The sequence below is a fragment of the Pipistrellus hanaki genome (assembly GCF_964339955.1).
Source record: "Pipistrellus hanaki genome assembly, chromosome: 2".
NCBI lineage: Eukaryota > Metazoa > Chordata > Mammalia > Chiroptera > Vespertilionidae > Pipistrellus > Pipistrellus hanaki.
The window spans coordinates 196,706,182-196,731,550 of NC_140504.1; the positions used below are offsets into that span (position 1 = coordinate 196,706,182).

Sequence of the window (25,369 nt, forward strand, 5' to 3'; positions counted from 1 at the left end):
AATAAGACACTTCCTACGAGGGAATCCTGGGCAGCGAATGGGGTGTCTCTGTGCCAGACTTTTTCACCCTGAAGGAAGGCACAGAACTCTTCTGATACAGTGATTCTCGGAAGTCTTATTTCTATTCAAAGGTGGTATATTATTATTACCCGACATTATGACCGAAAGTATTTTTAACAAACATCATTACTTATCGATACATTTTATTCATATCCAGGTAGGATATTAGTGTTTCACTTTTGTATGTGAGACTAGGGTTCGAGGGTTTGTGTTATAACGTAAACTGAAGTGATTTGTATTAGTTGCTATGTGGCTGGCTAAGTTGTTATAAAACTAGAAGCCCAATGCACGAAAATCGTGCAAGAGTAGGCCTTCCTTCCCCAGCTGCCGGCTTCCCTCTGGCATCTGGGACCCGGGCTTCCCTTGCCCCAACTTCGTCCGGAAGGACGTCAAGAAGGACGTCAAGAAGGACATCTGGTCTATTTAGCATATTCCACTTTTAATATTATAGAAGATTGCCTGTAATTTCTACCTCTTCATCTCCTTTGTACAAATACATTTGTTATGACTGTAAAAATGCAATATACTCAGACGGTAGCCATTAAATTGGATTTTGTCTTCACTAGTTGACCATGGCATTTTTGTGGCATCTTTCTACCCAGTGGCATACTCACTTTATGTAATTTATTGTGAGTGCACCACTGGTCATGTATATTTTATTTTACTTATGATCATGATAAGTAATTGTACCTCACTGAGCAGTAGATTGCTCTCCTGGAGAGAGGAGCCACTCAGCTTCCAGGCTCAGCTCTGCTGTCAGTGCTGTCACTTCAGGCAGCTGTTGACTCTTTCAGGAGAGTAGGCTCCCCGTCTGTCAGATGGAGAATTTGTGTTCTGCTTACGCCACCGTTATCCTCCTGTGAGAATAAAAAGAGGTAACATGGAGCTTTGAAAAATTTCCAGTGCGCTACAAATATAGGAGAATCGGTTATTATGATCGACTGTCTGTGATAAAAGCCCCAAGACAGGGAGGTGAAAGGCCTGCACTCACGTACAGTGAGGTGTTACCCAGGGTGTGTCATCAGGTGGCGCACATGCGACTCTCAGGTGCTAGTTTCCTGCGTCTGTTCGGTGGTCCTTTCTCAAGGCCTCTTCGTGGTCACGTGGCCACTGCAGCTGCAGCTGTCAGACTCCGGCTCCCGGACAGTGTCATTCAAGTCATGGCCATGGCCGTGATTGTTACTAGGCCGCCATGGGAGAAGTACGGAAAGTGAGCTAATCATTTAGAACCTTTTATAGACGTTTGGCATTGGCACGGTCTTGTATGTATTTTTAAAAGTATTACTCCGCAATGAATTGGGGGAAACTGGTTCTTCACTACCTCAGGCAGCTGGAGGGGCGCACAGGCAGAAGCTAAGGTAGGCCCATTGCAGAGCTCTGCTGGCAGTCCTGCCTGCCAGTGTTGGTTTACATAAAGCTTCCCGGGGGGCTGGGTTGGTTTTGGCTGCGCTCCAGTAAATACAGAGGCTCCGTTATTAAGGAGAATGCAAGTTGACCGAGGCAACCAGCAACCTCTGGAACAGCTGGACATGTCTGAAACCTCAGTCAGCATCATTCAGCACCATTCGACACACCGTCAGATGCGTAAACACAGCCCGGTCCACGAGTGTAACAACGCCACGGGATTAGAACTGCAGTGGAAAAGCATACTGACAAGGCCAAAAGCAGCCTGGCCAGCATTGCCTAATGGTTAGAGCATCGGCCCTTGCACTGGAGGGTCTCAAGTTCAATTCCCATGCCTGGGTTGCGGGTTCATTCCCCATCTCCGGTCGGGATACATGTGGGAGGCAACTAATCGATCTCTCTCTCATATCCATGTCTCTGTCTCCCTCCCAACCCCCTACCTTCTACTCTCTAAAAATCGATGGAAAAAATATCGTCAGGTGAGGATAAAAAAACAAACCCAAATGGAGTAAAATATTGTATAGTTATCATTGGTATAAAAAGAACATTTTCAGCAGATTTTAAGTTTATTTACATTTTCATAAGTTAGAACTAAATTTATGAATTTAGTTATAGCTGTAACTAAAATTTCATCTTAACCCACATATATTTATGCAAATATGATTGAGTTTTATTCTCTTAGGATAAGATGTGGCTGTAGAATGGGCAAAGGTGACTTTTAAAGGGTACCTTTTCAAACTGGTTCAGAGTAGATGCGAGTGAGCCTCTTTTGTATGTTGTATGTTTCACAATAGGGTGAAAATTGTAGGGAGGATTTTAAGAAACAAGTTTATAAGAATGAAGTGGCATGTGATTTAGTTGAATTTTGTGTTTTCAAGTCTTGTTTTCATTGTCCTGTTTCATTGAGAAATGTAAAATGTTTTCACTATGAATATAATACTTAATATTGGCATTGCAATACTTTTCCTACTATACAGCCTTTGTCTCCTTCCAGTGTATTAAGCCTTGTTTATTAAACCCTCTTATTAGGTAGCTTTTGGTAATAGGCACATTCAGAGGAGGGACTGAAAAAAGAAAGGTAGAAAAAAAATTTAAATTCTTATCCTCAGCGTGTGCAGAAGTTTGCGGGAGGTGCTGGCCCTAAGCAGGTGTCCTGACAGTAGCAGAATGCAGTGATTTGCCATATGGTGTACCGTCCGAGGAGGCCAAGATGGGACCTGTCTGCTGGCTGAGGTGCAGGAGGAGGCGTCTTAATGAACCGAGAGGTTGGGAGTTGGCTTTTTCAGACATGGGGAGAGGGAGGAGAGGGAAGCAGATCCTAGTAGATTGATTGGGAGTTGGCTTTTTCAGACATGGGGAGAGGGGGGAGAGGGAAGTGGATCCTAGTAGATTGGGAGTTGGCTTTTTCAGACATGGGGAGAGGGAGGAGAGGGAAGTGCATCCTAGCTGGAGAAACTTTACCTCTGACTGTTGGTGTCCTCTGCAGTTCTCACCAGAGGGATAATGGTTAGTCATAGTGACGGCTTCTCCAGAATCCTCTAGCAGTTTATGTTGACCACCAACATGCATGGCTGCAGGATGTGTCTTAAGAATCACCGCCCCTGCTGAAACCGGTTTGGCTCAGTGGATAGAGCGTCGGTCTGAGGACTGAAAGGTCCCAGGTTTGATTCTGGTCAAGGTCATGTACATTGGTTGCGGGCACATCCCCAGTAGGGGGTGTGCAAGAGGCAGCTGATTGATGATTCTCTCTCATCGATGTTTCTAACTCTCTACTTGTATCTCTCTACCTTCCTCTCTGTAAAAAAATCAATAAAATATATTTTAAAAAAAAGAATCACCGCCCCAGATAAAACCATAAATACTTAACATTTCCATTCATTTATTCATTCTTTCATTCATTCAACAACTATTTAGTAAATAGTCACAGAGTAAGACAGATGAGGTGTTTGCTCTCAGAGAGTTTTGTTTTTTTAGGAAAGGAAAACAAGTAAAAAAATAAACCAAGATCATTTCAGATGTTGATCAAAGTCATAAAAACATCAAAACTGGGCAACATCTAAAAACCTAAAGAAGGACAGGGAATGAGGCCTGGGGAGGGCGGTCAGAACAACCTCCAGGGTCAGTGGCATTCGAGTTGAGACCTCAAAGATGAGCCAGCCACTCAGAGATACAGAACAAATTCAGCAAAACAAGAAACAGCCTACAATCCACACTGAGATGCTAGGGACCATAAAAATATCAGGAATGTTCAAAACAGTTTGTTCCCTCCACTGTAGAACGCATTTACAGAGGTAAATTAACTCATGAAACAAGCGTCATGAAACTGTTCAGATTCAGGTGGAAAGCCAGAGACGCTCCGCGGACAGGGCACAGGGGAACCGCTTTGCAGCCTCTGGTCACGTTCCCTCCAAGGCCAACCACGCTGGTCCGTTTAGCATTCTGATTCTGACACTGCTGACATAAGCTATGCCTCCAAGCTTCCCAAAGTGAAACCTGAAATTTTTCTAATCTTAATTAGTTCGCCCTTCAAAAGGCACTGTGAAGACAATGTTGCACGCAGCAGGGTAAACAGCGTTAATTTGCTAATCAATCAGGAAAATCTATCCTCAAATCGCATTTCCCCACTTAATAGTAAGGGTACTTGACTTCCCATTCCTGTAGCCTCCTCCACCATGCTGATTCAATGAAGGTTTTCAATGACTTATTTTAAATTACCTCAGTGTATTAATTGTTTGTTTTTTTTAATTCTGTACAATTCAGCCAACACTCATTAAATGAATATTGTGTGCCTAGCACTGAGTTCATCGTGCAGAAGGAAGGAGATATGAATTAATCTCCCCATCCAGATGGCCAGCTCCGGGGGAGGGGGGAGGTGGGGAGAGGGATGTTTGCCTGTTCTGTGGATTACAATAGCTACAGGGCTATACATAGAAGGAGCTTAATGAGAATTTGTTGAATATAAAAGTATGAATAAAATGTGGCCTTTGTACACAAGTGGTTCCAGACAAGTCGGAGAGATGAGACGTGCCGTCGGGAATCCCGCACACTGCAGGGAACGGGGGTGCGGAGAGTGTGACGCTTTCCAAGGGGAGGGTTGGGGCTAGGGCCCCGAAGGTGTAGCTTTTGAGCTGGGCCTTGAAGGTTTGGGAGAATTTTGACTGGAGAACAGAAGTTTTTAGACAAAGGACAGAGGCAGAATATTGGGTCTAACGTGTTTTGGTGTAGGGAATGGTGTGAGAGAACGAAGCCATGCTGAGAAAGCAGAATTTTGTTGGCCTTCGGGGAATGACGTGTGGATTTTTAGTGGGTGAGTACGTGGTCAGAACTACGGTTTTAGAAAATTACAGATAAGTTCACGAGGAAGCTCATAAAAGAGTTCAGATGAACCAGCATGAGGCCTGATCCAGGGTGCTATGAGTGAGAGTTGGAGAGAAAGGAGAAACTTGAAGTTTATCTGCTGGTCACCAAATACACGTGTCCTTGCTGCGTTCACTCTGTCTGGTGGTGGCTGGAGGGGTTTTTATGCACTGGGCCTTCTCTTGTTTATTATGTCAGCCTCTGGAAGACGCCAGCTCTTCCGCGCCCTCTTTTTCACCTCCTCACTGCTTGGTGACGGCGTGTATAAAATTCAGTGGTGCATGGAGAACACTACCAGACATTTCTCTATGTTCACTACATAGTCCACTGTATGAGTGTGTCCTTTTTTTACAGGAAGGGGGACATTGTGCCTAGGTAATACATTTACAAGAGAAGAGCTTGGCATTACTTGGTTTGCGAAGTGCTGTGAGCAGGCAGCTGTTCCTGCCCCGGGAACAGGGCAATGCTAATGCGATCACATTAAAAAAAATTTTTTTTCAAAGCTACGTAAGCAGATTCCCTTTTGATGGGACTTGAATATAATGTGATTTTTGTGAACTGTCACTAAAGATGATTCTTTGTACTTTTTCCCCTTTAAGTAGGTTTCACCATTTCCCCCTAATTTTGGCTATTTCATAATGTGTGATGTAAAGGCATGGCAAAATCCAGACCACAGTGGAATATCATGGCTGGATCAGCTAAAAATATACTTGGAGTCCATTTATAACACTTTTGGAAAAGGGAACTAAGGAAGCCATAACATTTTCTGTTTATTGTGAAAGACCAGTAGTCATTTCTTTGCCTCTATTACAGATGCACAATAATGAAAAAAAGTTATATATATATATATATATATATATATATATATATATGTATTTAAATATATTTTATTGATTTTGTTCAGAGAGGAATGGAGAGAGATAGAGAGTTAGAAACATCGATGAGAGAGAGTCATCGATCAGCTGCCTCTTGCACACCCCCTACTGGGGATATGCCCACAACCAAGGTACATGCCCTTGACAGGAATTGAACCCGAGACCCTTCAGTCCCCAAGCTGACGCTCTATCCATTGAGCCAAACCGGTCTCGGCTAAAAAATATTTTTATTGATTTCAGAGAAAAATGAAGTGGGAGAGAGAGCTAGAAACTTAGTGATGATAGAGAATCATTGATTGGCTGTCTCCTGCACACCCCACACTGAGGAATTAGCCTGCAATCCAGGCATATGCCCTGACTGGGAATGGAACCCCTGACCTCCTGGTTCATAGGTAGATGCTCAGCCATTGAGCCACATTGACTGGGCATGAAATTTCACACAATAGTGAATCTGGGTTTGTGTATCATAAGCAGATTTACACATACTAGTTTTACACAAAAATGGAAACATAAAATTTAACACTTTTGTTCAGAAACTATGATTTATTTTAAGTTGCCGTTTTATTTAAAAGTAACTTTATTGGAGCCAGTGTTTAATGAGCTGCCGAGGAGTAACCTACCCGTTAGCACGGTGTGCTCAGAGGGCGAGGACCTCACATTGTGGAACAACATGAGGCTGGGCGGAGCCAGCTCCACTGAGCACCGAGGGATATCATGTCACTGAGCGAGGGCCGGGGCAGGTTTTCAAATCTGTATTGTAAATTGTCTCTCTGGTCTAGAGCAGCTTTTAATGTTTTGTTGCTTGAGGTAGTTATGCCATATTTTTGTTTTTTATTGCCATTCATTCAGTTCTTTGTCTATTCTGAACAAGACCTTGTTTTAGCTCCTGGGAATAGCTGGGAACAAAGCTGCTGATCCTTGCGGGCCTGAGGTTCTCTGGGTGCTGGGTGAGGATGCACAGCACAGAAACAGGCTTACAGAGAGCTCAGCAGGGTTTGAACTGGGGGTCTCTGAACCTTCAGACATTTTATGCACTCGTTTGCATGGCACACACTGTCTCTTGGGAGAGGTCTTAGCAAACGTTAAGAACCGTAGCTCCAGAGCCCGATTTGAGGTGGAGCTGACCAGGTATTGATTTCTGTATATGTGCAAAGAGGCAGTAGCCACTGTGGATTCCCTAGCCAGTTTTCCCACTATCTCCTCTTCTATGTGATCAGGTTAAATTTTCTTGGGCCTTGTTTTCATGTTATGTCTCAATATTTAGTACCAATTAGAACTATGAGCCTATCTGACATAACATTGGTAGAGATAGAAAATGATTTCCTGCAACTCCCTTTATAGTCATTTCCTCCCTCAAATTACAGAATATGGTAATATTGTTCATAGGTAAGTGATGGCTGTATTGTGTATTAATTGCCAGGAGTCAGCTATTAGTGTTTCCTTCTGACAATAAAAGCTTTTATGAATTTGAGGATTGGGGAGTTATTAATAACTTGTTTTAAAGATAATCATTAGTGATCAGTGGAGAGCTTGAATATATATTTCTACAAATCTGTGGAATTCCTCCGGCACTAATCCTGGTGACTGCATGAATCAGGCGGCAGCCCAGGGGAGCAGAGCTTTGTGCCTGGAGCTGGTTTAGCTTTGGGACTTCAAGCAGGGACTTTAGGAAACGCTTTTGTTTGTTCTTAAAAACTGGGGCATTAATAGATGTTCTGGCCAGGATGGCTTCCCAGTTTCTGTAGGACACTGGCCAAAAACCCGGGACTCCATAGTGTTAATATAACTTTGCATCTTTGTTAGCCTTAGCTAAAGCTTTTTTCCCTGCATATTTATTTTTCATACTAATGATCTTTCACTGTTTGTATTTTAACATAAGGGGCAGATGTCTCCAGCTCTGAGCTGGGCTTTGCAACATGCCCTGCCTTTTGAATGTTTCGTTCAGCATGGGAGTTCTTTGTGAAAAGGCCAGCCCCCTCAGTGAGATGATCTGGGAAAGAGGACCCTTGATATTTGAAAGGTGAGGAACCCATTAACCACGCGATGGCTTCTGACGGCCCGCGCTGGTTCCGCTGGTTTTAATAGAAGTGATCGGCGCTGGTCGGCGCGGAGGCTGGTTGTGCTCAGTAATTGGATGTGAACTGTGTAAGTGACATTTCATGGCAAATGTGAGGGAACTGGATGGCACTCGATTGCAGCGTTGCGGCCTTCAGGTTTGAAGGTAGAAACCATAATGGAATTTAATTATCAGAGATTAGTTCGATGCATTTGTAATACGCTTAGCTGTTAGGGAACTGTTTGGCTATTGTGCATGACACCGGGTGTGTGATTTATGCCAGCGCACGCAGTGTGCGGGAGCAATGCTAATGAGGCTGTGTGTAAGGACTGCCATCCATACTTTGTCAGCAGCTTGCTGCCCCATAGCCGTGTGGGAGAGACAATCTGTAATCAAAGGAGCCTGTGGAAATAGCAAACAAAGACTGTTATGATGAAAAAGAGTGCTCATTGCTGCTTTCAGGAGAGATCTCAATTACGTCTCATTCATGACACCGCCCTCCTTTCCAGCGCGCACAGAGCCCGTGGTGTGTCCCTGGGCGAGCCGGGAGTGGGTGCTCCGTTCTCACTCAGGCTGGCTTTATAAGGGAGCCAGAGCAGAACGCTTTCTGTTCATTAGAGACTTTAGAGCTTCGTGTTTAAAAGCTCTGTGCCTCTTTAAATTCAGCACACTGAGCATTTTTAAGGTGAGGGAGTCTGCATGAGGACGCTGTGGCATGCATGGGCAAAGGTGAATGTGATTTCTCTGAAGGCAGTTGAGAACACATATAACTGCTTTATATTTACTTGCCTTAACATTTTAGAAGTCTTAAAGTGTACCTGGTTGTTGGCATGGACAGCTGTAATTAAATAGGCTTGTTCTTGTTCATTTTATTCTCTAACAATCTGGTTGGTACTTGTGCCAGCTCTGTTAGCCAGGCACTGTCTGTCATCCGGGGAAGGAGAGCAATATGAAAAAGAAAACCACAGAAACATGCTAAGGAGAGAGGGGACTGGGGAGGGGAGGAGAGAGAGAGGAGAGAAGGTCTGTGACATAAACAAACTGCTTGAAATTTTTCAGAAAAGTATTAAAAGATGCCCTGCAAAGTCTGTCTCCCATCCTTGGCCTTTTATTTGTCCACGTTCTTTTCTTCATACCTCACCCCATGCAGATAATCAGGTATTGTATAAACAAATATAAAAGCTATCAAATTTTGCATACTATTCTGTAGCTTGCCCTGAAGAATATATGTTGGTATATGCATAATCCATGGATGCAGAGGGGGCAAGGGATGGGGGGATCTGGGAGGGGGGGGTCAATGCGGAGAAAAGGGGGACATATGTAATACTTTCAACAATAAAGATTTTTAAAATAGAACGTATGTTGGGGGCTCTGCTAGGTAGTTACTTGGTAGTGTCGTCCTGATACACCAAGATTGTGGGTTCAGTCCCTGGTCAGGACATATACAGGAGTCAACCAATGAATGCATAAATCAGGGGAACAACAAATAGATGTTTCTCTCCCATTCCTCCCCAAAATAAATAAGTTGTTTTGTGTGTTTTTTTTTAAAGACTCCATGTTAGAGATCTTTCCATATCAGTATAGAGAAAACTTTCTGCATGGTATTCCATTGTGTGGATGCTTCAAAATTTATCTAATAGTTCCCTATTAATGGGCATTGTTCATATTATTTTATGTATATGCAAATGTATGTTTAGAATAAATTGCACTCAGTAGTGTTGCTGGGGAAACAGGTGAATATATTTATAATTTTGATATGTATTGCTCCTTTGTTCTTCATAAGGATTTTTACTAATTTTTGTGTATAAATAACGAGAGTCTATTTCATCACAGCCATTAGTGTATATTCTTAGGGTAATTTTAATTTGTATTTTTCTCATTGTAATTTTATTGTTCACATTTCCATCTTTGTTCTCTTTTTTATTTAAATTTATTTTGGAATTTAGTTTGGATGCAGCTGTTTTTTTCAGATAACTTTATAAGAATATAACAGTTTTAGTCATTTCAAAGGAACACCTTATTTTTGTTTGGTTTCTTCTCAGTATTTTTTAAAATGCATTTTTATTAATTTCAGAAAGGAAGATCAAAAATTGATCAGCTTCCTCCTGCACGCCCCCTACTAGGGATCAAGCCCACAACCCAGGCGTGTGCTCTTGACTAGAATTGGACCCGGGACTCTTTAGTCTGCAGGCTGATGCTTTATCCACTGAGCCAAACTGGCTAGGGCCTTCTTAGTACATTTTAGTAAAATTGCTTTTGAAAAGCCAAGCCTGTCTCAGAAGTGTGGAGGAAACACAAGGAAAGACTGTCCACTTCTTTGTTTTAATTTCCCCTCAAACTGGAAGATTAAAAGGAGATAGATTACAAGGTAAAGAAGCAGTGAAGAAGTGGTACTCATAAAAAAACCAGAGGGAGAAAATCTGAAAAAAGATGAAAAGCAACTTTTGATTTATAATTGATTCATTATTGATTCATTAATTTGAGCTCATTAAGTTGAGCTCTTTTCATTAGTTCCTTTTCTTGGGTTTAATTTTAATTTCTTTTTAAATAATATACATATTGCCGAAACCGATTTGGCTTAATGGTAGAGCATCGGTCTGCAGACTGAAAGGTCCCAGGTTCGATTCCGGTCAAGGGCATGTACATTGGTTGCGGGCACATCCCCGGTAGGGGGTGTGCAGGAGGCAGCTGGTCGATGTTTCTCTCTCATCAATGTTTCTAGCTCTCTATCTCTCTCCCTTCCTCTCTGTAAAAAATTAATAAAATATATTTTTAAAAAGTTAAAAAAAATTTTTAAAAAATACATATTTAGACAACTGATTTTATCCAGCCTTTTCTATTTTCCTTATATATTTTAGCCTTATATATTTAAGGCTAAAAATTTACCTCTCAACATAGTGTTAGTTATCTACCTAATAAAAGGGTAACATGCTAATTGACTGTACCTTCGCAATGCCCACCAGCCAATCAGAAATGAGTATGCAAATTAACCCAACAAAGCTGGCAGGTTAATTTGCGCACACAGGCATTCCACACCCAAAGATGGCAGGTTCATTTGCATGCACAGGTGCCAAGTGGCTGGGGGCGTTCCACACCGCACCAGCTTCGTGCACCAGGCCTCTAGGTTAAGTAAAGTATAAAACTGCAGAACAACGCCTTATGTATCTCTCCCATGCGTAAAGCACTGCCTGGGAATGAGAAACGGAATTCAAGGTTACCTCTCGGGGAGCAGACAGACCTGCGTAGGAAGAGTGCACAGGCAGCGTGTTCGGGTCTGGTAATGTTTTATGTTTAAAAAATGTGTGGTATGTGGTATATTTTTATACTTTTCTGCCTGTGAAATGTTTCACACTTAAATCTTAAAAGGAAAAATGAGACAGGTGAGGAGGGTAGAAGAACCTTCAGGCGTTTTCATGAACAGAATTGCGCCCAGCGGAGAGACAGGCACACACCTGGCTTCTGCCTTTCCTGTGGAGTAGACTGTGTGTGTGCTCACCGAGCCATGTAGGCCTTTCTCTCTGCGTCCCAGGACACGTGCTCCTGCCAGCCAGGTGCAAAGTTCTGAGCAGACTGCTGGTGTTAAGGAAAAGAGCACCTGAGGAGACTAAATCCAGTAAATAATTTTACATGCTTAGAGTTGTGTGGACACTGAGGGACAGCTGTTGTTGCTCATGGCTTGCTTAAAAAAACACACACACACAAAAAAAAACTCCTTTAAGCATTTCAGGCCCGGAGGGGTGCAAAGGGTCTGCCCCTCAAGGCATCGGCACGTGCAGGTGAGAGCTGCTCTGAGTGGGACTTAACTGTTTCCCTGCCTGAGCCTGCCAGGTCTGTCCTAGAACAGTGTGTGCTCATTAAACGTTGGTTAGCACAGTGTACCATAGAGCGACTCTGACATTATTTTTCATTTCTTTTCATAACCGTTATCGCGGTAATGCTGTCTGTGTGCTGGGGTTTTCAGGAGATCAGACAGTCACAGGCCGGAGGTTTCACCCAGCACATCTTTGGTGAGAGAGCATGGCCTGGGCTGCAGCCTGAGCAGGCGCCAGTGGAGAAATGTCACAGCGAGCGGCCATTGTTTTCCCTCTGCACTGGCTCTGCGTGCGGAACCGGAGGAAGGGTTTGGATTAGAGTTGTTTTTGTAGCGCTCACTGGCACCACGCTCTCTCAGCACAGCACATCCATCAGTTCTGAATGGAGGTAGTCTTTTTGTGCTAATGGAATGTTCCCTATTTTGATTGTGGTGGTGGTTACACAACACATTTGTCAAAGTAATTGAAACTGTAAATAGGTTAATTCTATTGTGTATAAATTGTATCCTAGTAAAGCTGATTTAGGAAAAAACACCACAGATGAACCAAAACAACATCACAAAATCCATAAATTAAAACTCGTTTCCGCTAGATGAAGGATTTTCAAGAAAAAGGTTTTCTTTCAAAAGATGTTCACATTTATAAAAATATATATTATGTTAGTACTCGAGCATGATGGGAATCTTTTTGACAAAAAATGACCTATTTTAAAATGAATTGTGGCTCTGGTCAGATGCTCTTTGATTTTCTTTCTTTTTTAAAGCAGCATTTCCCAGCTCAGCTCACACTTGACTGAATACACTGATCGATTATCTGGGGATTAACTAAGCCTTCTCATTTCCTGCTTTCCCTTTCTGCTCCTCTCCAGCAGGCCGGGGCCTTTGTTGTCGGGCATGTGGACTGAGATAAGCTACCAGGGCATGTTTGTATTAGAAAAATGGCCGTAGATGGAGCAGTTATAAATAGACTAACAGGTTTTTAAGGTTGCAATCTCTGTTTTGGTTTAAGTCAAAAGGAGAGAAGGATAAATAAGATGTTTAAAACAAGGTAGACTCATTTACCTAGGAATGAAAGAGGAAAACCGTTTTCAGGGTCCTACCGATCCCCCACCTCCCCTTTTGTAAACCAAACCATTTGGATTTCTGTATTGGCAAGTTGAAAATGTTTGCTGGCTGTAGTTGGATTCCTATTATCATGCAGGCTGACTTTATTTAAATCAGTGATAATTTCCAAACCTATATTTGTACTCCTTAAAAGTGCAAATACTCATTCAATTCTAAAAATTGCCATGCTGCCAAAAGATATATTATTTCACTGTGCTTCCAGCTGTGCAGTTTTATTCAGAAAGCAATTGTACAGAAAGGTTATCACCTAGAGAGGAATTTTGCTGAATTCATATAAAATAGGTATGTTCGTCTTTATAAAAGACTAGAGACCCAGTGTGTGGGGTCCCTCGGCCTGGCCTGCACCCTCTCACAGTTTGGGACTCCTCGGGGGATGTCAGAGAGCCGTTTTCAGCCCAATCCCTGCAGGCCAGGCCACGGGACCCCACTGGTGCACGGATTTGTGCACCAGGCCTCTAATATGCATATAAGAGTTTTGTTAATCTCTCCCCACCTTCCCCCTCCCTCCTTTCCCTCTGAGATTCATCAGTCTGTTCCATGTTTCCATGCCTGTGGTTTCTGCTCATGCGTTGAGTGTCTGCCCCCTGGTGTCAGTGTGCATCATAGCTACTGGACAGTTGGTCAGTCACTTAGGCATTTATATATAGATGGTTCAATATAGTATTGTAAGCCAAATGTCTTTTTTTCCCCTTAAAAGTTTGTTGTTTCAGGTTCCCAATTGTCTGGAGAGAGAAGCAGTGTACGGGTTTTTGAAATGGTAACCAAGTTGCCTAGAGTTGCAGATTGCTAAAGTAGCCCAGGCTAGTGTTTCTGTGTGCATGCTTTCAGCTCAGTGGGTTCGCCATTGTTTTAAGGTGCACCTTTTTAGTGTAGACCTATTTATATTGTTGGAATCAAGCTTTAAATGTTTCTCTATGATGAGCTCAATTCCAGAGGAAAAAAGTACCTTGAATTGATAGGAGAGGCTTCTTACCTAGATTTTTCTTCTTGTTAACTCACTACTGGAATGTCTGATTGTATAAATAAAAATAAAATCTATTTAAAAATATATATTTTATTGATTTTTTTTACAGAGAGGAAGAGAGAGGGATAGAGAGTTAGAAACATCGATGAGAGAGAATCATCGATCAGCTGCCTCTTGCACACCCCCTACTGGGGATGCGCCCACAACCAAGGTACATGCCCTTGACCGGTATCGAACCTGGGACCTTTCAGTTCATAGGCCGACGCTCTATCCACTGAGCCAAACCAGTTTTGGCAATAAAATCTATTTTAAATTACTATCTCCCTTGTGAACACACGTGTGCCATAAAATCCACAGTCAAGGTTCTGCTTGGGAACATGCTCGCGTTGTTTAAACTGCCGGCTTCAGAGGAGGGTGTCCAGGAGCCTGTGTGCACTGGTTTACTCAGCCCGCTATGCAGGCCCTTCTCCGGGAGGGAGAGCAGGACCAGCCTGCCTTGTGATTACACCTTGCCACCCTCACCCTCTCCCAGTGCACAGCGGACTTTACAAAGGCTAAATGGAGTGTGATATATCTCAACCGATTGAGTGCAGAATCAGATAGGAACATGTTTTCTTAAGTTAACATAAAAGAGATTTGTAAAACCTTGAGTATTACTCATTTCCTAAATTTTCTTTGTTTTAAAAATTATAGTTATCTATTGTAATTACTCACGTTAACATGTTCTGGGGTTATTGTTAAGTGAGTTAGTAAAAATCTTTGAAGTTAAAAAAGTCCCCCTGCCCCAATATGGTAAATATTGACAAATCATGCACACACAAACCAAAGTTCTTTGAAGCCCTCCATATTTTTGAAGAGAATATGGTGTGGTGAGTTTAACAATTTTGAGAACCACTCTAAAGCACATGCTGACTCAGTGAAATCTTTTCAAGATATTTCAGCATCAGTTTTTAACGGCAAAATCTGTGTGAATTATCTTTAATCATAAGTTAATAATTTATTTTTAAAGTAGTGTGATAGTTTAAATTTAATTTGTGAAACTTATGGAGAAATTTGAAAGGCGACAGACAACTCCCCTCCTCCCCCCGTTCTTTAATTTCCTTTCACTACTGAATGCCTGATTTGTGTGGTGCTCGCTGATTTTTCTGGCCACGTCATGTCTAACAAGACATCAACTCCCCCAGAATTAGTAAAATCACCACTACTATTCCACCATCACCAAACAAAAAACAAATATTGCAAAGATATCAAACTTTATAGTATTTGGGCTTGATTTTTTTAAAAAAGGAATTCAGCCCTAGCCAGTTTGCTCAGTGGATAGAGCATTGGCCTGCAGACTGAAAGGTCCCAGGTTCGATTCTGGCCAGGGGCACATGCCTGGGTTGTGGGTTTGATCCCCATTGTGGAGTGTGCAGGAGGCAGCCAATCAATGATTCTCTCTCATCATTGATGTTTCTATCTCTCCCTCCCTCCCTCTTCCTTCCTCTCTGAAATAAATAAAAACATATTTTTAAAAAAGTTCAGTGACTGTTTCATTTCATTTAGTAGGGTTTAAGGGTGATTTGACAGTTTCTTGTGGCACTGACTAGGAACAGCTATTTTCCCCCCTCTTTTATGGGGGAAATCTTTGGGCCAAATAGAAAAGTTGTGATTATGGATTTATTAAATATAACCATAGCTGTGGTGAACAGTGGCTTTTTAAGCAGAGTTTTATGCTGGTTTTGAGCAGCAGATTTTGGGGGCCCAAGTATAGGGGTCTTAATTTATCTGTGAAGTGTCAACTTCCTGGTTTGAGCCTTCAATTGCACTTTGGGATCTTTTAAATCCTGGCTCTGACATTTTATATTTTATCAGGCTGGTGTACATTTATCAACAGGACTCATGAGAGCAATTGCAGACATGCTCTCTGTTTGGTACATCTGTCCGTATCTACGAAGGGCTCCTTTAAGACTAGCTTATCTGTGTGTGTGACGTAAATGTTATTCACGTGAAGATACAAGGACAGGAGGTTACCTAGTGACTGCCTCCTGTCTACCGGGGAGACCAGGAAGTAGTTTCCCAAGGCAGTCCCTGTCCTCACTCTGGTCTCTCCCTGCGGATGTTTCTGTTCATACAGTGTGATCCTAGGTAGGATGTGCTGTGGTAAGTTTACTCCGTAGTTGGCAGGTGAGAGAGGATTTCATTTTCATGTACCTTCCTGGTCCTTCCAAAATACTGATTGCATTTTGTCCAGATTAAACTGTAAAGAGACCCAAAAAGCAGGCATTTGTTTAATCAATAAAGACAACACCAAGAAACGGTGATTTTGAAAATGATTTCCGGTCATCAGAGGCTGTGCTTCAGCACACTGGTAGTCGCATCATCTTTCTGGGGTTTGTATGTAGCCGGGTATTTGCACATCCTGGTTGTGAACACTAAAGCAAGGTGGAACCCTGCCCGGCCAGGCCCACCTGCTCCACCACCTGCTCCAGCTGGTGTACAGCCTCGCACAGACCAGGTGCTGATGTAATCGCCTGGAAGCAGTCTGGATTGAGCGCCACAGGTTTGGGAAAGGAGCTGGAACCTTGTTCTAGTGCCGAACGGCAGTGAGCAGCTTGGTCACATGGGTGTGGCTCGTTTATCTGTCTCTTTCATCTATTTATTTATCTTTAAAGAAAGAATTTATTATGCTTGCTCACAATAGACCTCAGTGTACTTCCATGTTATGTCCATTTACAAATGCAGTAAATGATAAATCAGCGCTTGTATTAGGGTTCTCCAAAGAAACAGAACTGTGTGTGTGTGTATACATAAACACTTATGTATACACACACACACACACACACACACAAACACGGAATTGTCTCGTGAGGTTATAGAGGCCAAGAAGATATGCTGCCTGCAAGCTGGAGAAGCAGAGGAGCAGATGGTATATAATTCATTTCAATCCAAAGGATTGAGAATTGGAGGGCCACAGGCTGTGAGTCCTGGAGTCTGAAGGCCGGAGAACCAGGAGCCCACTGTCTAATGGCAGAAAAAGACAGATGTCCCAGCTCAAGAATAGAGATAATTTGCTCCCCCCCCCCCCCCCGTTTTGTTCCAATCCGGGCTCCCCAACAGGTTGATGATGTCCATACCCATCTGAGGACAGATCTCAGTCTGCTGAACCAAATTCCGCTCTCTTCCAGAAACAGCCCCACAGACAGACCCAGAAGTGAAGTTTTACCGGTTACCTGGGCATCTCTTAGCCCAGTCAAGTTGAGACACAAAATTAACCATCATCCCGCTAAACAGGATCTTAGGCACTCATGGGCTGGCCCTGAGAAGGGAGCGGTGCTGCAGTCAGTTTTTCCACAGGCCGATTGTCACCTGGGAGGTGGATGCAGAGGGAACGGGTGTTCTTTCAGGCACTGCACAGACAACCTGAGAACACTGGGAGAAGGGCATTTTAGGACAGAGCAAAAAATCACTGTCATGTCACTTTGTCTACTCAGTGGCAATAAGAAATGTAGTACAAAAGAAACAGTGTTGTCTCAGTACATTAGGGAGCTCTGTGCGTGATGAGTGTTTATTTAGAGGAGGTTCAGCCTTCACTTCTCTAAGAAGGAAGCTCTGGAGTCGGTGCTCTGCTTCTCTCCCTGAGATGGGGCACCTAGCGGGCCTGAGCCCTGGTGGCCTGAGGTTTTCCCGTTACTCCCCATGGCCTTGTAACTGGAACGGCTGTAAGGCTGTAGGTAAAAGCTATTTTCAGACAGAGGCATAGAAAGTGTTCCATTCCGGTGTCTTATGTTAGGAGAGCAGTGGCTTGAAATATTACAGGATATTTCCTATCTGACTTTGTTTTACTGATCTCAGTCAGTTCCAGGGTTTATCCACCGAGAAGTAATAATCATCTCACTGGTCAGAAAACATCCTTTAGATTGGATTATGTGTGCATATGCCAGGAGTTATCTTTGGCTTCGAATAATAGTACTCTTTGACCCCATTGACTGTCCCTCCGCCCCTCTCCCAAAGTCAGGAATGATTGAAGCCACCAAGCCTGCCTTCCCAAGGTCTTGGTGAGGATGATCTTCCCAGCAGGCATTGCCTGTGGCGGCATGTGGACCCTGAAGGGCTGAAATGCAACTCTAAGCCATCTGTGCAGCACTGGAGGGAGGCCCGGCGTCTCTGGTGGGCTGTTTCCCCTCTCGCAGGCTGAGGAGACAATTCTGAATTACACAGTAAACTCCAAGACTTCCATAACTGTCTACCCCATTATAGCCATCTTGTGGAAATGCATGAAAAGTTTCTGCAAAAAGTGTATTTTTAAACCATACTGTATGCAAATGTTAAGCCACTTCAACTTCCCAAGTTTCTTGGAAAAAATTTTATTGGCTCTTTGGTGTTATAAAACAAGAATTTGGTCTGATTTCACCTGAAACTGAATCTAGATCTATTATATTTTTGAAATGTAAAATCCCAAGAACTAAGCAGCTAAAATTAAATTTGGGTTTGTCCAATTGTTCACTTGATGAATCCATCTTCATATCCTGGTTCGAGTCTTTGACCAGATCTGTCACAGGTGATGACAGTAAAGGGACTGGAGGGGCCTGTTTGGCGGGCTTCGGGGCCCCTGATGGTATCTGCCAAGACCTGGTAGATGACTTCTGGGGCTGAAAAGGTGTGCTCTGGGACGCAGGCGAATTTAAAATTATTGTTCTCCCATTTCGGGTTTGGGGGCCTCCTCCATGTGTGTCGAGGAATCTGCACTTGTCAGTCATTTCTGAACTTCTGTCCTTCTCTTCCTACCCCAGCTCCCTGTGTTAGAACCTTTTCCCAGAGGATGGTGATAATGCTTCTAGGAAAGAATCAGATTGGCTATTTAAATCAATTGAAGTACTTCCTATGTTAATAATCACGAAAAATATGTTTGAAAGGTCCTGGCCTTGAATCTTGTATTTGTGTTCGGGATGGTTGTGTTGATAAAAAGGAACCAGTATCCCTTCAACAGGGATCTCCTGTTGCCTTCCTTTCTTCCTTAGTTCATGATCTCATTCTGAATGTTGAATTTCAGTTGTGAATTTTTAATTCATTAATTCTCAGCCTGTTGCTGACATTCACAGCTCTCGGTGTCCTCCTCTGATCCCAAACATCAGGCTGGCTTTTTCCTAAACCCAGAGGGGATGGGTTTGTCTTCTGCTAAGCTCTTCATTTCCTTAAACTTACACAACCCCTCATTTCAAAGAAATCCAGCCAGGCATGTGAAGAACCCACAGTTTAACCCAGAATCAGCTGCTCCCCTTTTCTGCACGGCCACTCCTGTTGGAACTATTGTAAGTGCGTGCTCCTGTTTGGTGTTTCCAACCGCCTGGACTCAGTCAAAATCAATCTCTCTCTCCTCTCTTGAAAGATAAAATGGTGGGAAAGGATTTACTTCGCAGTGGGCTCTGCTCTGTATTCAGAAATATACCCTAGGGTGCCTTCGCATAGGAAGCTTCTCACCACATTCTGTTTAAAATGTGTCATTTATAACCGCTTTGACCTTTATGCAATTGTACAATTATATCACTAGTCAATAATGAGGCGTATTTGTCAGATATACTTGATATGCTTCTTGAATTGTTGCAAAAGCAAAGATACATCCGCCTAATTTGCTACATGATTTGTTTTTTTATTGCTATTGCTAGCATGCTTTTTGAATTGGAGAAAATAAATTTATAAGCCACTTCTTATTATAACTTGACTTCTCTTTTCATCTGTAAAACAGGGCTGGTAATAGCCAGCATTTATTGAGAGCCAGCCCACTCTACTTACATTCATTTATTTAATCCTCACAACCTGATGAGCTAGAGACCATTATTTTTCCTCATTTTACATATGACAAAATGGAGGCTTAGAAAAGTCATTTACCCGAAGTCACACAGCTTGGTAAGTTGCAAAGCCCTGATTTAAACCCAGGCGGTTCGGTTGAATCAGATGAGCTCTGAGTTCACTTCTGCCTTTAGTTTTCTGCGATTTTGAGCGGAAGAGCGGGAAGAAGTCCTGTGGCTCACATGTGAGCAGCCCCGTGAGTGGGAGGGGCGTGGGGGCTTTGGGAGGGGTGTCCTCTCTGCTCCCGTCTGCTCCCCGTGCACCGCAGTTAGCTTCCACGGAGGATGACATTTTCATTTGTTAAACCCTTTCAGGATGGGAATGTTAGCTAATGCCATTATGTTGATGTGGAGAAAACTACCCTAATCCCATTTTATCTACTTGGTTTTGTCTGGGAAAGAAATCTAAGCATAAGCCAGATGGAATGGGACCATTGAAATGATCTTGTTCTATCCCTTCACTTGTCATGTGGCTTGGTGACTCCACTAAGGTCACCCCAGCTAATAGTGATTGCAGACAGGCCTAAGACAGTCTAGTGCTCTGAAACAACTCCCTGCCTCCCTTTATAGATGTTTAATTTTAAACCAAATTTCTGGTCTATTTAGAAAGACTGTATCTATTTCAGCTACTTAAATTTGCTATGGTACCATTGTTGTGTTATCTGTGGAATCTGGCATCTGGAGGCTTGTTAATGCAATGCTGCCGCTCGCTGGTTATTGAGTAGTACTGCAGTAGAAAATCCAAGTCTAACATTAGGAGTCATAATTCTAGGTACAAAGAAACCAGAACAGTAATTTTGTATGTGTATATAATAATTAACTGTGTTTGGATTAGAAGATAACATAAATATTATACTTCAAGAATCACTGCCTTGGTTCTGAAAAACAGACATTGTACAGTTGCCGTTTATGGCACCTTTAAAAGGTTTTCTGTTGCCTGTGGTCCATGCTCTTCACCTGACAGACTTGACCTAGGTCTTATTCTTACCATTCTGGTTTAGCTTTCATTAAGGAGGAAGCAGTTAGACCATTGGGTTTCACCTGCAGGTAACGTGTCCCCACAGGGGACATTTGGCAAAGCTTTGGTTGTCACAATGAGGGGGAGGGTGCTACTGGCACTCAGTGTGTCTGGAGGCAGCGATGCTGCTCAGATCTCACATACACAGGGCGGTTTCCACACTGCCCTGTGGGGCCAGAGGGCAGCAGTGCTGAGGCTGGGAAACCGTGTATTAGACAGTGTGTTTACTTAAGGGAGTTTATCCCCGAGTGCCGTCAGACAGACTGCCCTTCGCCTGGTTTGCTTGTTTCCATGAGGAGTGCTCTCATCCTGGGCCTGTTTTATACCTTGTCTAGGAGTGAAGCTGGAGCCCTCTGGCTGCTCTCCTGTTTGTGCCTCACTGCCTATGGGTTTGGCCAGCAGCGGGCTAGTGGACCAGCTGGAGGCCAGACTGCAGGCAGGATTCAGGTTCTTTTCAGCACCATGCTGCACACAGATGGACCATGTGCATGTGGATATGTCTTCTGTTTTCTCTTCCTTGTATCTTTCTTTGTATCTTCCTTTGTATATGTCTTGTATTTTCTCTTCCTTTGCCTAGAAAGAATCTAATGAAATATTTCCCATTTTCCCAGGTTAGATTTTACCTCCTTCATAATTCCCAGCTGGAACTAATTGCTCTTGTCCATAAGCTCCTTTATGTAGCATTCATTGTTATTATTTAACACTAGAGGCCTGGTGCATGAAATTCATGGTCCCTAAGCCCAGCCTGGACCCTCTCCAATCTGGGACATCCTTCTCATAATCCAGGACTGCTGGCTCCTAATTGCTCGCCTGCCTGCCTAATTACCCCTGACCACTTTGCCTGCCATCCTGATAGCCCCCTAACTGCTCCCCTGCTGGCCTGATCACCCCCACTGCCCTTTCTTGCCGGCTTGATCATCCCCAACTGCCCTACCCTGCCAGCCATCTTGTGACAATGTGGGGTGTCAACTGAAGGACTTGTATGCATGCATATAAGCATAACCAATGGATGCAAAACTCAGGGAGGGGGGGTGAGGATATGTATCGGAGTGGGGGGGGGCAATGGTAAGATATGTACACATATAATACCTTAATAAAAAAATGAAAAAAAAATGTGGAGGCGGCCATCTTGTGATGATGTGGGGGGCCGTCATCTTGTGATATGAGGGTCAATTTGCATATTACCACTTTATTATATAGCATACTGATTTGTTCTCATCTTCCCACCTGCACTATATAAACAGACTGGAATATAAAGTGCAAATTGGATAAAAAGTAAAGAGTACCCATTATGCAGGATTATTCTTTGTATACAATCTATTGAATCTATTTATTTACACACACACACACACACACACACACACGCGTCATTTAAGCAGGAAGCATAATGACGGCTCCATTGACATATTTGAGGAGTTAGCCATCTCCTTTATAAACATGAGGCATTTCTCAGATTGTAGCTCTCATTCATTTCTGACCTGCTGACTTGTGATAAGATAGAAACTGCTATGAGGGATACAGCATTCACCTTGGGGAGTTTCTTGAGGCTCTCCCTGTTGGGAAGCTATTTGATGAGGCCCCGAGAAGCCTTAGTGTGCTGGCATGTTGAGATGTTTCACAGCCGGTGGCACGGAGATGATGTACCTCACTGTGTAGCCTTCCAGTGGAAGGGCGGTGTTTGATTCTGTGTTCTTGGAATGAACTGGGAACAAAGGTAACTTTTAGAGCTAACGAAATCAAGTGTCTTATAAACATCTATGGGTCCCTGATCATCATAGAACTCTCATTATTCACAAATATTTATGTACAAGATGTTCAGTTCTCGAGAAAGTCGAAAATAAATAAACCAGGGTCCATGTTTCATGGACCTCAGCACCTTCACCACTACTCGTAGCCTGCTGTGTCAGTCTGCCATGCAGCAGAAACTGCACGTTAAGTGGCAGTAAGTGGAGGGGAAGGTAACTCAGTCTGGGTGACTGGCAAACCCTGGAGAGAGGACTGTGCTAGGCCTTGTTCTAACGTACTGCCCTTCATGGCTTCACAGTGTGTGTCTGTGTGTGTATGTATGTATATATATATATATATAACACAGTTCATAAGTAACACAGTTCATAAATGTTTAAAAGAGTCAAAGTTAAGATAGGAGCGTGTATTCATGTAGAACTATGTAGTTAATGCCAAATAAAAATATATAACATTGAGTGAATTAAACTGGGGATACTTATAGATTTAGATTTGGTCTCCTTTGTTTCCCTTTAATGAGCAGCTTTGAGGGATCAGATCAGAGGGGGTCCTGTGGCTGTAATTTAGAAAAAGTAAAATTTGACCTCATTATTGACTTACGTATTTTTGTGGTCCTGGCGGTAATTGTGTGTTTCCCTCTCTGCCTGTCCATCTGTTTTCAGGGGTTTGTTCATGGGTATGGTGTGCAGCTGTGGGCACCTGAACCCTGTTCCTAATGCTGTTAGAGTTTCCTTTTCAGAGTAAGAGGGACCACCTACTCATGAACGTCAAATGGTACTACCGTCAGTCTGAAGTTCCAGATTCTGTGTATCAGCATTTGGTTCAGGATCGACACAATGAAAATGGTAAATATTTCCTTCATAGCTTTGGACAAAGTTTGTTCTAAAAAGATTTAGTAAATGAAGATCACTACTATGGACATTTTTTCCTAAAATAGCTTCTTATAAATAGGACGTTAGTAGAATACTCACTTTCTGCTGAGTTCTTTCGTTGTTTTTGCCTTTAAAATGAAAGACCCTGAGCATGTGCTAATGATGTCTCCCTCTGAAACTCAGAATGTGGCTTTTTTGGAAATGACAGTAATTTCTTTTTCTCACCTAATGATGAACTAATAATGCTTATAACCTACAGGATTGTACTTTCTTTCTTTTCTCTTTTTCAACAGAGTCTGTGTCAGTGAAGTTCTCTGTATTCAGGGTTTGAACTTCAGTTTCAAAGCAAAGCTTTCCTGAATGTTTTGGAATTCAGCTTGCATCTTGACTTTCCGAACAATAGGAAGGTTGTTCAGAGCATCTTTTTTCTTCCTCTGGCACTGTGGTGTCTACCCAGTAACGCCATGTACACATGGGATGTGAACATGCGATGTCTTACGTTGGTTCAGATGGATAATAGCTCCCTTTCGTTGATTTTTTTGAGAGGTGCTAGACCTCATGATCGCTGATTCCCAGTGTTTCCCATTAGCTGTGGTCGCTCCCCACTTCCGGATGAGGAAATGGGGCTGAGAGATGCTGAGGAAGTTGCCAGGGCCAGCTCTGTCCCCGATGTCTGTGCCCTTCTCTCTTCACGCTGCTTTTGGTGATAGGTTTTCATTCCACCGACCATCGTCAGAAATAGTTTTGAAGAATCATAGAACGATATTCTTTCACATCTTACTACTTATTTTCTCCTTTGAAGCTATAAAAATTTCTGTTAATGCAGTTAAATTATGGTTTGTTATTTAAAAATAGTAACTTAGTTATTCTTTTCAATGGAAACTCTGATTTCATTTCATCCTGGACTATTTAGCAATAAAAAATAAGATAGACAGGAGGATTAAATATTTAGTAGTTTACAAATTGCTAAAATGCAATAGTTGTTTCTTCCCTTTTAAAAAAAAATGTGCTTATTGCATTTCAGCAAACCATGGGGACTTTAGTAAAAGGTATAAAACACCCAGCAGAATATTTGTTTTTGTTATTTCTGCTCTACATTATCCCTCTTCTCTGTTTGCTGACCAGGCTGGTGACTTATTGTGCTTTCTTTAGAGGGAGGTGGGCCTGAAAGAAACACTTTGTAAAATTTTCCTGATTGTTTTGGGGAGACAATTCCCTCAGTTTTAATATCCTCTTACTGAATTGGTTTTCTGACAGACTCTGGAAGAGAACTCGTCATTACAGACCCAGTCATCAAGAACCGAGAGCTCTTCATTTCTGATTATGTAGACACGTACCATGCTGCTGCCCTCAGGTGAGTGCGGAGGGCTCTGGGAAGGAGAAACCCGGAGTGTGGGAGGCTAAGCAGTCCTGGTCTCCTTCGATGATCGTGGTGTTAATCAGATGACTCCTGTGGTCTCTGCAACATTTCAGTGTTAACTCTGTATTACTGGGGTTTGGGAGGTTGCCTAAATTTTCACTAATTTGTTGAGGGTGTGAAGAGGGGGCTTTTTTTTTTTTTTTTTTTTTTTTCCTATTTCATTTTTTTATACCCTCTCTAAACTTTTTTTTTTTTAAAAATATATTTTATTGATTTTTTACAGAGAAGAAGGGACAGAGATAGAGAGTTAGAAACATCGATGAGAGAGAGTCATCGATCAGCTGCCTCTTGCACACCCCCTACTGGGGATATGCCCGCAACCAAGGTACATGCCCTCGACCGGAATCGAACCTGGGACCGTTCAGTCCCCAAGCCGACGCTCTATCCATTGAGCCAAACCGGTCTCGGCCCCTCTCTAAAGTTTTTTTTAAAAAATTCTTCATTTCTGCTGAAACCGGTTTGGCTCAGTGGATAGAGCGTCGGCCTGTGGACTGAAGGGTCCCGGGTTTGATTCCGGTCAAGGGCAAGTACCTTGGTTGCGGGCACATCCCCAGTAGGGGGTGTGCAAGAGGCAGCTGATCGATGATTCTCTCTCATCGATGTTTCTAACTCTCTATCCCTCTTCCTTCCTCTCTGTAAAAAAATCAATAAAATATATATTTAAAAACAAACAAACAAACAAACAAAAACCCTTTATTTCCTTGAAAATTATTATCCTGGTGTTGGTCACTAAAGTACTTAGGCTGACCTGTTTTGATGGTCTGCAGATTATTTCCTAAAGAGCCAGTCACTGCTCTGCCCAGGACAGGTGCAGACATGGAAGAAGCAAATGTGGC

The 25,369-nt window shown here is 42.8% G+C and overlaps 1 protein-coding gene across 2 annotated transcripts in view; it reads left to right on the top strand.

Moving 5' to 3' along the window:
* RERE (arginine-glutamic acid dipeptide repeats) overlaps positions 1 to 25,369 on the top strand; it is a 350,056-nt gene that overhangs the window by 174,491 nt on the left and 150,196 nt on the right. For both annotated transcript variants that reach the window (XM_084875723.1, XM_084875724.1), the window contains 2 exons: positions 22,981 to 23,086; positions 24,371 to 24,467. In XM_084875723.1, coding sequence (XP_084731849.1) covers positions 22,981 to 23,086; positions 24,371 to 24,467 — 203 coding nt within the window. The remainder of the gene's footprint in view (positions 1 to 22,980; positions 23,087 to 24,370; positions 24,468 to 25,369) is intronic.